A 14,732-nucleotide genomic window follows, 5' to 3' on the forward strand; every position below is an offset into this window, starting at 1 on the left:
GCGGACACATCTTTGTTGGTATGTGGTGCTGAGGATCGAACCCGGGAGCGCGCTACCGCTTGAGCCACATCCCCAGCCCTAAACCATACAATAAAATTATGGGGGGAAGGGGCTGGAGATGTGGCTCAAGTGGTAGCGCGCTCGCCTGGCATGCGTGCGGCCCGGGTTCAATCCTCAGCACCACATACCAACAAAGATGTTGTGTCCGCCAACTAAAAACTAATATTAAAAATTCTCTCTCTCCTCTCTCCCTCTCTTTTAAAAAAAAAATATATATGGGGGGAAGCCACAACCATATACTTCCCACAACCATATACTTCCCATTCAAAGACATGGCCTATGTCTTCCTGACAGAATTACAGTTTCTCATGTCTGACTCAGGCATGAAACTTAACGGGGGCATAACTGAACCCAGATTTGACAGATTAGTCAGAAGCAAATATGCAAGCTAGAAAAGGGTACTTCGATGTGGAGAAATAGTCTTGTGGTTTGTTTTAAATTGTAGATGGACACAATACCTTTAATTAATTAATTAATTTTTATGTGGTGCTGAGGATCGAACCCAAGTCCTCACATATGCTGGGCAAGTGCTCTACCACTGAGCCACAACCACAGCCCATCATGTTTGTTTAATCTTGTAGGCATTTCATGTATTTTTTGTGACCCTGATTATAAACTCTTTTGCGTAGCATGTGTGAAACACTGGGTTCAAGTCTTAGCATTGCCTATAAATAATAGTTCCATCAACAACTAAAATATTTAATAAAAATAAATAAATAAAAGGGCTGGTGATATAGCTCAGTGGTACAGTTCCCATTTCAATTCCCCAGTACCACAAAAAATAAAAGGGATGTGTTGGGACTCTGTAATCTGCGCTATTACTCTTCTCTGGTTCATTTCTCCTAATCTGTTGTTTCTTCCCCCCTTTCCCTCTTATACTCTTGGAGTTTAAGGTCATGGGAAAGGCAAATACTCTGATACTAGATTAGGACTCAGAATGGCTGTGATGATGGTTTTCATTTACTGGAAGTCAATGATCCAATATCAGTTTGCCTACAATGAGGTTAACTTCAGACCTTAGCAAAAGGGTTTGTTAAATCCCCATGTGTGGCCAAGGACAGTTGCAACATCAGGCCAAGGAAAAGGTCCAGTGAGTGGCTAATGACCTTTTTATAAAAGAGTGTTGCTCCTACCCAAAAAAGAATATGAGAGCTGGTAATATAGCTCAATTGGTAGAGTGTTTGCCTTGCATGCACAGGGCCCTGGGTTCAATTCCCAGCACCAAAAAATAAAATAAAACAAAACCAAAAAAGAACATGACACTTGCATGAGAACAAATGACCTTTTATAGTTAGAACACAGAGTCAAGCAACAGCTAAACTGGAAGAAGCACCAGATGTCTTCAGGGACAAAGAATCTTCCTTGCTTCCCCGAACAACAGTCAGAGGGAGTCTCTAGACAACTCGGCAAGTATTAAAGCAACATTTTATAGATCAAGATCACACATGGTAGGAGGCTCCCATGCTCAGCTCACAAGCCCTGTGAAAACAGGAAAGGTACATCAGTTACACCCAGAGCTCAGAGGCAGCCACAACCACCTACTTCCCATCCCAAGGGCACAGGTCCTAGATCTTCCAAGCAGACAGAATAAAAATTTCTAATGTCTCTGTCCCAGGCATTAAATCCTACACCCACTTCCCTCTCCTACACACCCATTCTCCAGGTCACCACAAATCAGGCACTCACCCAAGTAATCATCCATCAGGGAGCCAATGGCAAACTGTAGGAAAGAAAATAAACATGAAACCAGGACAAGGCAAGAGCAGAACCTCCTCTACCCCACAAGCCCCAGGTCTTCTGCCACCCAGAACACCACAGAACCCCACCCCCTCCCCCAGAACTGTGAATGGTAAAGAAGTCCACAGCACTCAGTTCTGCCTGGTATGGCTATGGTAGGCAAGAGACTCACAATGTCATTCTTGTCCACGCGGGTCCCCACAATCTTCAAGCGGATGTCATCCTCCTGCTGAATCACAATGTCCTAAGAAGGGGAGACAACAGTGCACTCAGACATTCCCAGGGAAATCCTCTTCCTTCAGCCTGGCCTATTCCCCCCACTGCCTTCCTCCTACCCACTCACCTCATCCATTGTCTTGTAACATGGTGGGTTAGAATTAGGATCAAATTCCATCTCTGACGGGATGGACTGAAAGGAAAAGTGATACTTGTCAGCACTTTGCTTATTTATTTTTGTGGTGCTGGGGATCAAATCCAAGGCCTCACATATGCTAGACAAGTGCTCTACCACTAAGCTATACCCCCCAGCCTGTGAATAGACAATCATATCCCCTCCCCCCACCTCGGCAATGCTTTTTGACATAGGGTCTTGCTAAATTGCCCAAGCTGGCTTCAAATTGCCATCCTGACTCAGCCTCCCTAGTAGCTGGGATTGCATACACATACCACAGAGCCAGGCCGGGTCAGCATTTTTTTTTCTTTAAACTCTTGGGGATTAAACCCAGGGAAGCTTTACCCCTGAGCTACTTCCCAAGGCCTTTTTATTTTGAGACAGGCTCTTACTAAGTTGCTGAGGCTGACCTCAAATTTGCAATCCTCCTATCTCAGCCTCCTGAGTCCCTGGGATTACAGGCACATGCCACCACACCCAGCTGTATTGAATGTTTCAGTAGATGGTCATGATTGGGTGTCTCTTCCTTAGCCCCGCCCAACGTGTCTAGACTTACATGTCGAGAAATGAAGCAAGACATGGGCCCAATTTCTGTGAAGAGTCCAACCTAGGAGGAAAATGAATAATCATACTTTCTCTTTTCCTCTCAAATCCTTAAGTTTTAGGTTGTCCCCAAAAGCTCACATTAGACAATCATTAGGTGCAATGATTGGGCTGTAAGCTTTAACCTAATCAGTATGTTATTCCACTTGAATGGACGAACAGGGTAGGCAGATAGGATGTGGTTGAAGGAGGTAGGCTACTGGGAATATGCTTTGGGGGTTTCTATATTTTCCCTGTTGAGTGAAACTCAGCTTCCAGATTGCCTTCTCCTGAACTGCTTTCCTCCTCTACTCCCTTCTGCCATTGTGTTCTGCTTTATCCGGGCCCAGAGCAACAGAGGTGGCTGTCTGTGAACTGAGATCTCTAAAACCACAAGGGCCAAATAAACTTTTCCTCCTCTAAAATTGCTCTGACAAGACCACCATTTTTATCTGTATCCAGTCTGAACTGCAACATTTGCTTTTTTTTTTTTAATTGATTCCGGTATTGAACCCACAGGCACTTTACCACTAAGCTATATCCCCATTTAGTTTTTATTTTGAGAATCTCACTAAGTTACTAAGTCTGGCCTTGAACTTATGATACTCCTATCTCAGCTTCCAGAGTAGCTGGGATTATAGGTATGTGCCACCATGCCCAGCTCTGTGTCTTTTTTTGACCCTTCATTTTACTGTTTTTCCCCTTCCCGTGTGGGGGATTAAACCCAGGGCCTCATGTATGCTAGACAAATACTGTACCAGTGAACTACATCCCCTACACCACCCTGTCTCACTAAGTTGCTGAGGTTGACCTCAAACTTGCTATCTTCCTACCTGAACCTCCTAAATTGCTGGATTACAGGCCTGTAATGAAATGAAAGGCCCAGAACCACCTTTCATTTAAATTAAGCAAATATAGTGTAATTATAAAGAATTTAAACCTAGGACTTATTAGCCCAAGATATAAACCCTTGTTGGCCACAGAGTCTTGGCCAGTACATTTCTCTAAGCTTCAGTGTCTGTAAACAGAGATAGAAACACAGTCACTGTGGGGCTTTGAACAATACTTGGTCCACAGTAACTACTTAGTCAATGTAGGCTCCTGTTGTAATTATTCACATTGACTCACATGCCCTTGAGTATTTTGACAGGTACAAAGAAGTGACTTGACTAAGGTACAGAGTTAGTAAGTGGAATGAGGACCCACACCATGGCCTCCTATGAATGTTCTTACCTTATTGACCTGAGTGACCACAGCATCCACAACCTCGCCTTTAAAAGGCCGGAAAACAATGGCCTTGTACTTAACTGGATAAAGAACAAAGCCCCGGCCTGGCTGGATTACACCAGCACCAATGTTGTCGATGGTGGTGACAGCAATTACAAAGCCATACCTATAAGGAAGACAAAAAGAGAAAGGCACTATATTACAAGAGCCTCTAAAGCCATCTGCAGCAACAGTCACTGAGCCTGAGGGGAGGAGGGGGAAAGATGTCACCTCTGACTCTCAGAGTTTAATGACCAAAAGAAAGGACACAGATAAATATTTGTAAGCTCAAATGCTGCTTTCAAAATTTTACAACAAATGTCCAAAAAGAAAGCAGCACTGAGTTAATGGACCTGAATCTTTGTTATGCCTCAGAATCACCTGGGAGGAACTTTTTGTATGAAGATTCTCGGGAATTATTATGAAAAATTCTCTAAATCAAGGTATCTGTACTTGTACAACTGGGGAAATTTTTGTAGAGTCCTTAATTACTGTTCTCGACATATTTCAGGTCATCATTTTCCTTATCTGGTGTGCAGAATAAAACATCAGAAAATAAAGTATACTGGTTTTTATTTTGAGAGTCTCACTAAGTTGCTAAGGCTGGCCTTGAACTTATGATACTCCTGTCTCAGCTTCCAGAGTAGCTGGGATTATAGGTATGTGCCACCATGCCCAGCTCTGTGTCTTTTTTTGACCCTTCATTTTACTGAGAAGTTAAAAAAAAAAAAAAAAAAAAATGAAGATTCTCCTGAAGGCTCTCAAGCAGTCCTGATTCTATAGGGAAAAAAGCAGCTCAAGAACCTGCATGATCAAGAACTGCCCCAGAAACTGGGTGCAGTGGTGAATGCCTATAATCCCCAGAAGCTTGGAAGGCTGAGGCATGGGTTCAAAGCCATCCTCAGCAACTCAGTGAGACCATGTCTCTAAATAAAATACAGAAAAGGGCTGGGGATGTTGCTCAGTGTTAAGAGCCCTGGTTTCAATCCCTGGTACCAAAATAATAATAACATAATAAAATCTAAAAAGGTCTAGGTATGACTCAGTAGTTAAGCACCCAAGTTAATCCCCAGTACTAAACAAACAAACTGCCCCAGCTATGTTGCTCAGTGATAAAAGACCCCTGGAATCAATCCCCAGTATGGCAAAAAGAAAGCAAGAAAAGAAAAACAAACTTGTTAAGAAAATAAATCTTTAAAAATTTTAAAAAGAACAGCCTGCTAGGCACGGTGGAAATCCCAGACACACAGAAGCCTGAGGCAGGAGGATCACAAATTCAGGCCAATCTAATCAAAGAGGCCCTCAGGGGGAAGATTGCAAGATCAAAGCCAGTTCCCACAACATAGTGAGACCCTGTCTCCAAATTAAAAAAAAAAAAAAAAAAAAAAAAACCAAGAGCCAAGGATGTGGCTCAGTGTTAAGCACCCCGCGGTTCAATCCCCATACCAAAAGCCCCCAAAACTAAACATAAAAGGAACAGCGCTAGGTTGTTCTGATATTCTGATGCTGGAAGCCCAGACTCTACTATCCTGGACTGAATCCCAGCCCATTCATAATGGTCTGTGGGAGACCCTTCTGTGCAAAACTCAAAGAATTCAAGTCTCAATCCTATGCCTTCTCATAAACTCTCGTTGTGCTTTTTCAGATCATTCATTCAGGAAACACTGAGGCCCATGATGTGCCATGCCAGGTCCCTGGGCACAGGGTATAGAGAAACCCAGCAGAATCACAGGACAGCACACACAGGAACAATGATTAAACTCTGAGCTCTACGAGGACTGTTTTCATTGCATGTTTGCAGGATCCAACATATGCCCTGACACACAACAGGAGCTTTTAAAGTGTTTGCAGACTAAAGGAAATGTCCAATCTCGACTGAGGGAAGTCTCATTATCCAACTTTGCAGAGGACGCATTGGGAAGGAAGCAACTGGCTGCCTGGGCGCCTGGGAGGGTGAGAGGGCTCCCCAGAGTGGGTTGCACGGCCTTACAAGATGAGTAGGAATTAGGTAGAGAGTTGTTGGCATGGGGCACTGTGTGCGCAAAGACCTTACAGCGCGATGGGAGCAAACTTACTTTCCGGTGCAGGTTCCCTCCACCTCGGTGAAAAGCTTCTGCTTCACGGTATTGAGCAAGTTGGGGCCGAAGTAGCGCGGGTGCAGCAGGATCTCGTGCTCCAGGGAGATCTGCAGGGAAAGGAGAATGGAGACCGGGCCAGGAGCGGCGAGGGCAAGGGGCGAGAAGAGGCACCCAGCCTCGCTGCACCCCGAGACCCAACCCTCGTCGCCAACCGGCGCCTACTCACGTGGTAGAACATCTTTACGGAGGAGGTTGGACTGAGGCGTCCACACCTGGGACAACAACTGATCTGTCTCCTCCGGAAGCGCACGCTACAACCACAACCTCGCTTCCGGGTCCCTGCGCCGATCTGATTGGACCTCGCTGTAGTGGGCGGGGACTCGTTAAGCTCTGTCCCTGAAGCCCCGCCCCACGGCGGACTGTCAAAACTCAGATCCAAAGTAGCCTGTAGTAGATGCTCAGTAAATACTTTTCCCCCCATATTTTTATTGGTGCATTATAATGGTGGGATTCGTTGTTACATATGCGTAAATGCTCAGTAAACACTTTTAATAGGCTTTATTAGTGAAAATAACATAATTAAAGACTTTAATGCACCCAAGGGTTGTAGTCACTCAGGACTTGAATTCAAATTCAAGGTGCTTGCAAATTCAGGCATTCCGAATATTTATGCATTCAATCATTCCTTCAACAAACATTTACTGAGCACTCACTACATGACTTGCTCCCTGGAGAGGAAACCTTATTATTGTACTCCTGGGACGCGCGGGCGCACACACTAGAGTGGGGCTGGGTTGTGGGGGGATGCTACAGAACTGAGAATCCCTTATCTGTACCCTCTCAACTCGGCGCTTTCTCCCACCTCTCCCCCTTTCCAGGCCAGCCTCCCTGCAAGGACCTAATCTGCTGACGTTCAATGTGCTGGAGCTGGCTAGTCCTGGGTAGCAATAACCACTCCCTAAAATTTCAGGAATTAAGCAAGCTGTTCTTTAAACACAGCCATTATTCAAAAGGAAATCATTTGCCCGGCATGGTAGTGCGCGCCTTTTATCTTAACTCAGAAGACTGAGGCAGGAGGATGGCAAGTGCTAGGCCAGCCTAGACAATTTAGCGAGTAATTCAGCAAGGTAGGGAGAATCTATCTTAAAATAAAAAATACAAATAATAAAAATACAAATAGGGCAGGGGATGTGGCTCAGTGGTCGAGTGCCCCTGAGTTCTATCCCTGGTACCCGCCTCCAAAAATAATAAAAATAAAAAGCATTGGAAATGTAGCTCAGTGGTAAAGCACCCTGAGTTCATTCCCCAGTCCCAAGAAGAGAGAGGGGGTAGGGGGAGAAGGGGGTGGGGAGGGAGAAAGGAAATATATACTCAAAACTGATCACTTCCTAGTTACTTTACCTACTTACTATTGTAAGTGTGGGTTTTTTCTTTCGGTTTTTGTTTGTTGTGCTAGAAATCAAACCCAGTAGGGTTTTACTTTTAAGATACATCGTCAGATAATTTTGTTTTTAAATTTTTTAAATTTAAAAAAAAAATTTAGTTGTAGTTGGACATAATACCTTTATTTTATTTATTTATTTTTATATGGTGCTGAGGATCAAACCCAGGGCTTCACTTATGCTAGACGAGCGCTCTACTGCTCAGCCACAACCCCAGCCCATGAAATTAATTTTGAGACAGTGTGTCTTCAAATGCCTCAACTAACGTCAAAATTGCAAACCTCCTACCTCAACCTCCTGAGTTGCTGATATGATAGGCTTACTGACACTGCCCTATTCAATTATCAGTGTTCTTGCATTTATTGTATCTGTGTGGTATATTATATAATTTATGTGTTAGAATTCTGGTTGTTCTAATATCTTCTTCATCAGCACTAATCTGCCGCATTTTTTTTTAAAGACAGAGTGAGAGAGGAGAGAGGAGAGAGAGAGAGAGAGAGAGAGAGAGAGAGAGAGAGAATTTTTTAATATTTATTTTTTAGTTATCGGCGGACACAACATCTTTGTTTGTACGTGGTGCTGAGAATCAAACCCGGGCCGCACGCATGCCAGGCGAGTGCTACCGCTTGAGCCACATCCCCAGCCCTCTGCCACATTTTTATTAGTTTGATTTATTTGGACTTCTAAGATGCTTTGAATCTTTGGAGTAAAGATTGACCTTTTATATGCTAATGACATAAATGGTGATTAGGGGCCCCTAGGGTAGCTTCAGGGTGGAGACTGATCACCAAAAAGACCAAGGCAGCTTGGTAGCTGGATGTGGTGGCAAAAGCCTGTAATAACAACAACTGGGGAGTCTGAGATAGGCAGATCACAAGTTAAAGGCCAACCTCAGCAATTTAAAGAGGACTTGTCTCAAAATAAAAAATAAACAATTAAAAAATAAAAGGCCTGGGGAGGGATGAGGCTGTGGCTCAATGGCACATGTCGGGTACTGGGTTTGATTCTCAACACCACATATAAATAAATAAATAAAATTAATGTCCATTGACAACTAAATATATATATATATATATATTAAAAAATATATATATATTAAATATATATTTAAAAAGTTATGAAAATGGTGTTGTGAATGCATAATTATGATTGTAATGCATTCCACTATTGTCATGTATGTAAAAGAAAAAAAAAAAGCCTGATGCAGTAGCGAATGACAGTAATCCCAGGTAATCCCATCCACTCAGGAGGCTGAGGCAGGAGAATCATGAGCTCAAAGCCAGCCTCAGCAATGGCAAGACGCTAAACAAACTCAGTGAGACCCTGTCTTTAAATAAAATATAAAATAGAGCTGGCGATGGGCTGGGACTGTGGCTCAGTGGTAGCACACTTGGCTTGCATGTGTGAGGCATTGGGCTCGATTCTGAGTATCACCTATAAATAAATAAAATAAAGATCACATGCACAAGGCCCTGGGTTCAATCCCCAGCACCACATAAATAAATAGATAGATAGATAGATAGATAGATAGATAGATAGATAGATAGATGATAGATAAACAAACCATTCTTCCCCCCAATCTATCTTTCTTTCTTTCTCTCTTTCTCTCTTTCTTTCTTTCTTTCTTTCTTTCTTTCTTTCTTTCTTTCTTTCTTTCTTTCTTTCTTTCTTTCTTTTTAACTGTTGGTGAAAATCAGATGTGCTAGGCAATCACTCTACCACTGAGCCACAAAACCAGCCACTTCTTTTTTATTTTGACACAGTCTGGCTAAATTTCCCAGCCTGCCTCCAATTTGTGATCCTCCTGACTCATCCTTCCAATTCACTGAGATTATAGGTGTGCCACTTCTGAGTCAGTCCTGAAAGACAATTCCAAAAGATTGATGGGATCCTCTTCAGTTACATATCTGTGAGATCAGATTTTCTTCATGTACTCACATCAAAACACTACATCAGCAGGGTGTGGTGGTACCCACCAATAATCCTAGAGGCTTGGGAGGCTGAGGCAGGAGGATCCCGAGTTCAAAGCTAGCTTCAGCACCTATCATTGAGGTGTAAACCAATCAATGAGTCTCTAAATAAAAGAAAATAGAGCTGGGCATGTGGCTCAGTGGCTGAGTGCCCCTGAGTTCAATCCTTGGTACCAAAACAAACAAAAACAAACAATATATCATAATAGATGAAAACAGAAACAGATGTGAAAATCTAGCTTTCTTCTATTAACCTAGATACTACAGAGATGTGAAAAAATGCAAATCAATGTCATTTATTCTCACTACAGATTTTTTATTTGGTAAATAAAGTTATTTTTCACAAAAAAATGAAAATATTAGGGCTTTGGCACCTATAGTTCAGTAGTAAAGTATGTGCTTAGCATGAGCAAAGCCCTGGGTAAAACCCCAGCACCCTCCCCCCCAAAAAAATACCCACCAGTAGTTGGCTTATTGTCATCATTTTGTGGTGGATTAATACTTTTTTTTTTTAATATGACTTGTGAGAATGGGTAGAGTAGAGGTGTGATCTCAAGCTAAGATGCTTGTCTCTATCACAAGAATGCTGGATAGAGGAACTCTCTATAATTCTGGTTGGGTCTGTTTGGAGGTTTGATTCAAGAACAAAATGGAAGTGCTTGGTGTGGTGGGTGAAGGAAATGGGAGGATACTTCTCTGAAAATGCTGTCAACCACATTGCTGCTGGAGTCAGACTGGAGGCAGGAAAACACCAACTCACAGTTTATAGTCCTTTCCTCTGCATGTCTGGAAACTGAAATATTCTGAGATTTCTTCAGAAGTAGCCATGTTTTAATTTAATTTATTTTCCATGGCATTGGGGATTAAATTCATGGACACTCAGCTGGTGAGCTACATCCCTAGCCACACCACCACCCCTTTTTTAAAATTTTAGACAAGGTCTTGCTTAATTGCCAAGGCTGGCCTTGGAACTTGAGATCCTGCTGCCTCAGCCTCAATCGCTGGGATTACAGTAGTACCCATGGCGCCTGGTACCCAGCCCTTTTTAATTTTGAGACAGAATCTTGCTAAATTGCCCAGGTTGGCCTCGAAATTGCCATCCTTTACTGGGATTAAAGTCGTGCACCAGGGCGCCCTGCTAGAAGTAGCCACATTTTTTAAAAAAATATTTATTTATTTTAGTTGTACACAATACCTTTGTTTTAATTTATTTATTTATATGTGGTGCTGAGGATGGAACCCAGGGCCTCGCATGCTCTAGGCGGGCGCTCCACCACTGAGCCACAATCCCAGCCCTAGAAGTAGCCACACTTTAAAAATCTCCTATCCTGGGATATTTATTATTTATATGTTTGTTTTATTTATTTATTTCGCTGGTGGGGATTGAAACTAGGGGCGCTAGTTTCAACCGCTGAGCTACAACCCAGGCCGGGTCTTTTGTTTGTTTGTTTGTTTTTGAGACAGGGCCTTGCTAAATTGCCCAGATTGGTCTCTGACTTGGGACCCACCAGCCTCAACCTTGAGTGGCTGGGATTACAGTCATGTGTCACCACGCACACGGTGATACTGTAAAGCCCTAATGCTTTCCCACCAGCACCTGCCCAGTACCTCTGGACAGAGAGGACAGTCTATCCTCTTCATTTGAAGTTGCCCATAAAGTCTAGGCTGAGGACGCAACATTCTGACAGCTGCTAGATCCTTGACACCATCATTACTAAGCCAGAGGCCCTGAGACCATTAGATTGGAGGAGTGGAGCAGATGGGGACATCAAGGAATATTTGAGCAAGGGACCTTCAGGAGATAACTGCTGGTCAGAGAGGCGTGTGTGACTCTTGCCCATGGTTTCTGCAAAGCCTAAGGCCCGGGTCTCCAGAGTACCACATTGGATTTTCATTCCTCCTTTTCCCGGTCACACTATAGTAAGGTGACGGTGACGCGCTGTTCACTCCCGCACAACAAGGTGTAGTTGCCGACATAGTGCCCGAAAAGGTCCCAGCCCGCCCGCTGCCTCGGTACACTGAGCAGTTCAGCCAATCCCGAGGGCTCTGAGGCAAAGAAGGCGGGACGAAGAGGAAAAGCTCAAGACAGGAGTGATAACCAATCGTGCTCCTATCTGTCTGAGCGATGGATCCGAGCACCCACTTGGACACGCCGGCCGGAGAGGGGCGGGACAGTGGACATTTGGCCAATCCTCAACTGGGGAAGGAGAGCTTGAACCAATTAACACTGAGAAGGTGGGAAGGGGCGGAGCTCGCCTGGTGGCTGCTCGCTGGTGGTGAGGGATCAGCTTTCTCTGCTAGTTCCCACCCCAGGAGTCCTTAGCACCTGGAAAGCCAAAGGGAGAGGCTCAGGGAGTTCTCGGAGTGGAGCGTAAAGGCATCGCTCGGGAAAGCCTGGGAGCAAAACAGACTCCTAGTTGGAGGAGCCGCTGGAAGCGACCGGGTGGCAACCGAGGAAGCCGAGGCTGGCTAGGGGGCGGGACTTCCGGGGGGCAGGGCCTTTTTCGACCGGAGGCGGGGCCTGATCCTAAGGTTAGTTTGAGGGGGCGGAGCTAGTGGGAGATCTTTGGGTGTGACGTAGGAAAAAGAAGGGTAGAAACTTAAAGGGAGCGTCTTGGGGTGCGGTCTGTGTTGCCAGAGGCCTTGGGGTGGCGAGCGGTAGTTAAGGACTAACGTTTAAGGCTGCTGGGGAAGTTACCTGCCCTAACCCACTGTCCTCTCTTCCCAGGGAGCCACTGGTGGGGACCTTACTTGGGCGCCCTCCCTTTCGTGGGGTGCTATGGAGTTCCCAGAACACAGTCAACAGCTGCTGCAGAGCCTCCGGGAGCAGCGGTCCCAGGGTTTCCTTTGTGACTGCACCGTGATGGTGGGTAGCACCCAGTTCTTGGCACATCGGGCTGTGCTGGCCTCCTGCAGCCCATTCTTTCAGCTTTTTTACAAGGAGCGGGAATTGGACAAGAGGGATCTGGTGTGTATTCACAACGAGATTGTCACGGCCCCTGCTTTTGGGCTGCTTCTGGACTTCATGTATGCTGGCCAGCTGGCCCTGAGGGGAGATACCCCTCTTGAGGATGTGTTGGCAGCTGCCAGCTACTTGCATATGAATGACATCGTCAAAGTGTGTAAGCAGAGGCTGCAAGCCCGGGCCCTGGCAGAGGCAGACAGTACCAAGAAGGAGGAAGAAACCAATTCACAGCCCCCTAGTTTGGAGTTTTTGTCCAGCACTTCCCATGGCCCCCGGCCTTTGTTGGCATCCCCTGAGACATCAGGCCATTGGGGCAAAGAGGAATGGAAAAGCCTGACTGCTCCTTTACCTACTGTGCGTCCTCCAGATGAACCACCATTGCCTGGTGGGGCTGACACTACACAGCCTGGCATGGAGGTTGACTCACCACATCTGCGGGCACCTCCACCACCAGTAGTTGATGTCTCTGTTTCTCTTGCCAGTCCCAGTAGCTCCACAGAAACCATTCCTGCAAACTACTTCTCTTCTGGCCTCCCAACAGTTTCAGTGGAACCCCTGACTCCTCTTGATGTGGGTCCTGAGAGCCTGAGGGTGGTGGAACCAAGGGATACTGGAGGACCTTTGCAAGGATTCTATCCTCCAGCTTCAGCTCCAGCTCCAGCCCCAGTTTCAGCCCCAGTTTCATCCCAGGCTCCAGCTCCAGCAGAAGCTGAGCTGGTCCAGGTGAAAGTAGAAGCTATTGTGATCTCTGATGAGGAGACTGATGTAGCAGAGGAACAGACTCAGGGTCCTGAGGGACTGTTCCCACCTGGAAGACCAGTGTATGGAGGACAGCCCTCCCAGCCAGAGGCTTTTGAGGAACCAGGGGCAACAGGACTGGAGGATGGGCCAAGCGACCACTTCTTGCCTACAGACCCTCATCTACCCTACCATCTGCTGCCTGGTCCAGGGCAGTATCATCGAGGATTGGTGACCTCACCCCTGCCTGCACCCCCAGCCCTACATGAGCCACTTTACCCACCTTCTGAGTATGAAGCAGCCCCAGGAAACTTTGGGGTTTTTACTGAGGATGTTCCCACTTGCAAGACATGTGGGAAGACCTTCTCATGCTCTTATACACTGCGGCGACATGCCACCGTGCACACACGTGAGCGACCCTATGAGTGCCGCTACTGTCTGCGCAGCTACACGCAGTCAGGGGACCTCTACCGACACATCCGCAAGGCTCACAATGAGGATCTGGCCAAACGCAGCAAACCAGATCCAGAAGCTGGCTCTGTTCTAGGGGTGCAGCCCCTCCCTGGTTCTCCAACAGCAGAGAGACAGAGCAGTGGTGGACCACCCAAAGATTTTGTACTTGGCTCCAAAAACTAATATCTGGGTGAGCATGAGCTGATACCAGCCCTGCTCTTAACTTCGTTAGATGGCAGCACAGAGGTTGGAAGCATCTTGTCACTCCTGATGGGTGACAAATGAAGGTTCTGCCTGGCCTGAAGGTTCCTACTGTTTTCTTTATCCAGCCAGATAAGCAGGACTTTATGGGCCAGAACAGATCAGCCAGCTCTCCCCAAGGGCACTGGGAATTTTCCTGAGGTGTAATCACTTCTTATTCCACATTCTGGAACATAAAACTAGCAGTGAAATTATCTCTTTGAATTGATGTTGGCTTGTTTCTTCCACAAACTTGTATGGCTTTGTGTCTTTCATCCAGTTCTTCATTTACTTTATTATTATTTATCTATCTATCTATTTATTTATTTATTTGTGGAGCCAGGGATTGAACCCAGGGCCCTGTGCATGCTAGGCAAGCAATACCAAGTGAGCTATATCCCCAGCCCCTTTTTATTTTTATGTGGTGCAGAAGATCGAACCCAGTGCCTCATGCATGCTAAGTGAGTACTCTACCACCGAGCCACAACCCAGCCCCTTTCGTCCAGTTCTTTAGCTGACATTTGTACTTGGGGAAGGAGTGGGGGCCTGATCACTTATGAGGGAGGAAAAAAGTGAGATAGCAGAAGGCATTGTAAACTTGGGGAATCGTACACAATTATGGTTTATTATTGTAGTTGAGCTCTTGTGTTTTGGGCTGTATTGGGTACTTAATAGAAAACTCATTTACTTCTTCACTTTGTGGTGTATTAGCCACCTATTTTTTTCAGAGGAAACTTGAGGCTCAAAAAAACCCAAGTTAGCCCGGTGCGGTGGCACACACCAGTAATCCCAAAGGCTCAGGAAGTTGAG

General features: G+C 45.5%; 2 protein-coding genes across 2 annotated transcripts; one reads left to right on the plus strand and one right to left on the minus strand.

Moving 5' to 3' along the window:
* Window positions 1-1,328: 1,328 nt before the first annotated feature.
* Polr2g (RNA polymerase II subunit G) lies at window positions 1,329-6,480 on the minus strand. The gene is made up of 8 exons (XM_005331476.5): window positions 6,341-6,480; window positions 6,112-6,221; window positions 4,004-4,163; window positions 2,745-2,795; window positions 2,141-2,206; window positions 1,970-2,041; window positions 1,747-1,780; window positions 1,329-1,539 (listed from the first exon to the last, which is right to left on the minus strand). Exons 1-8 carry the CDS (start codon window positions 6,350-6,352, stop codon window positions 1,526-1,528), a joined length of 519 nt encoding a protein of 172 aa, XP_005331533.1. The 5' UTR covers window positions 6,353-6,480; the 3' UTR covers window positions 1,329-1,525.
* A 5,286-nt stretch (window positions 6,481-11,766) lies between these two features.
* Zbtb3 (zinc finger and BTB domain containing 3) lies at window positions 11,767-14,137 on the plus strand. The gene is given in 3 exon segments (XM_040284215.2): window positions 11,767-11,802; window positions 12,255-13,847; window positions 13,849-14,137. Coding segments are annotated over 2 exon segments (1,581 nt in total). The 5' UTR covers window positions 11,767-11,802; window positions 12,255-12,305; the 3' UTR covers window positions 13,888-14,137.
* The last annotated feature ends 595 nt before the right edge of the window (window positions 14,138-14,732 follow it).

Source organism: Ictidomys tridecemlineatus, chromosome 4 (genome assembly GCF_052094955.1).
Source record: "Ictidomys tridecemlineatus isolate mIctTri1 chromosome 4, mIctTri1.hap1, whole genome shotgun sequence".
Taxonomy (NCBI): Eukaryota; Metazoa; Chordata; class Mammalia; order Rodentia; family Sciuridae; genus Ictidomys; species Ictidomys tridecemlineatus.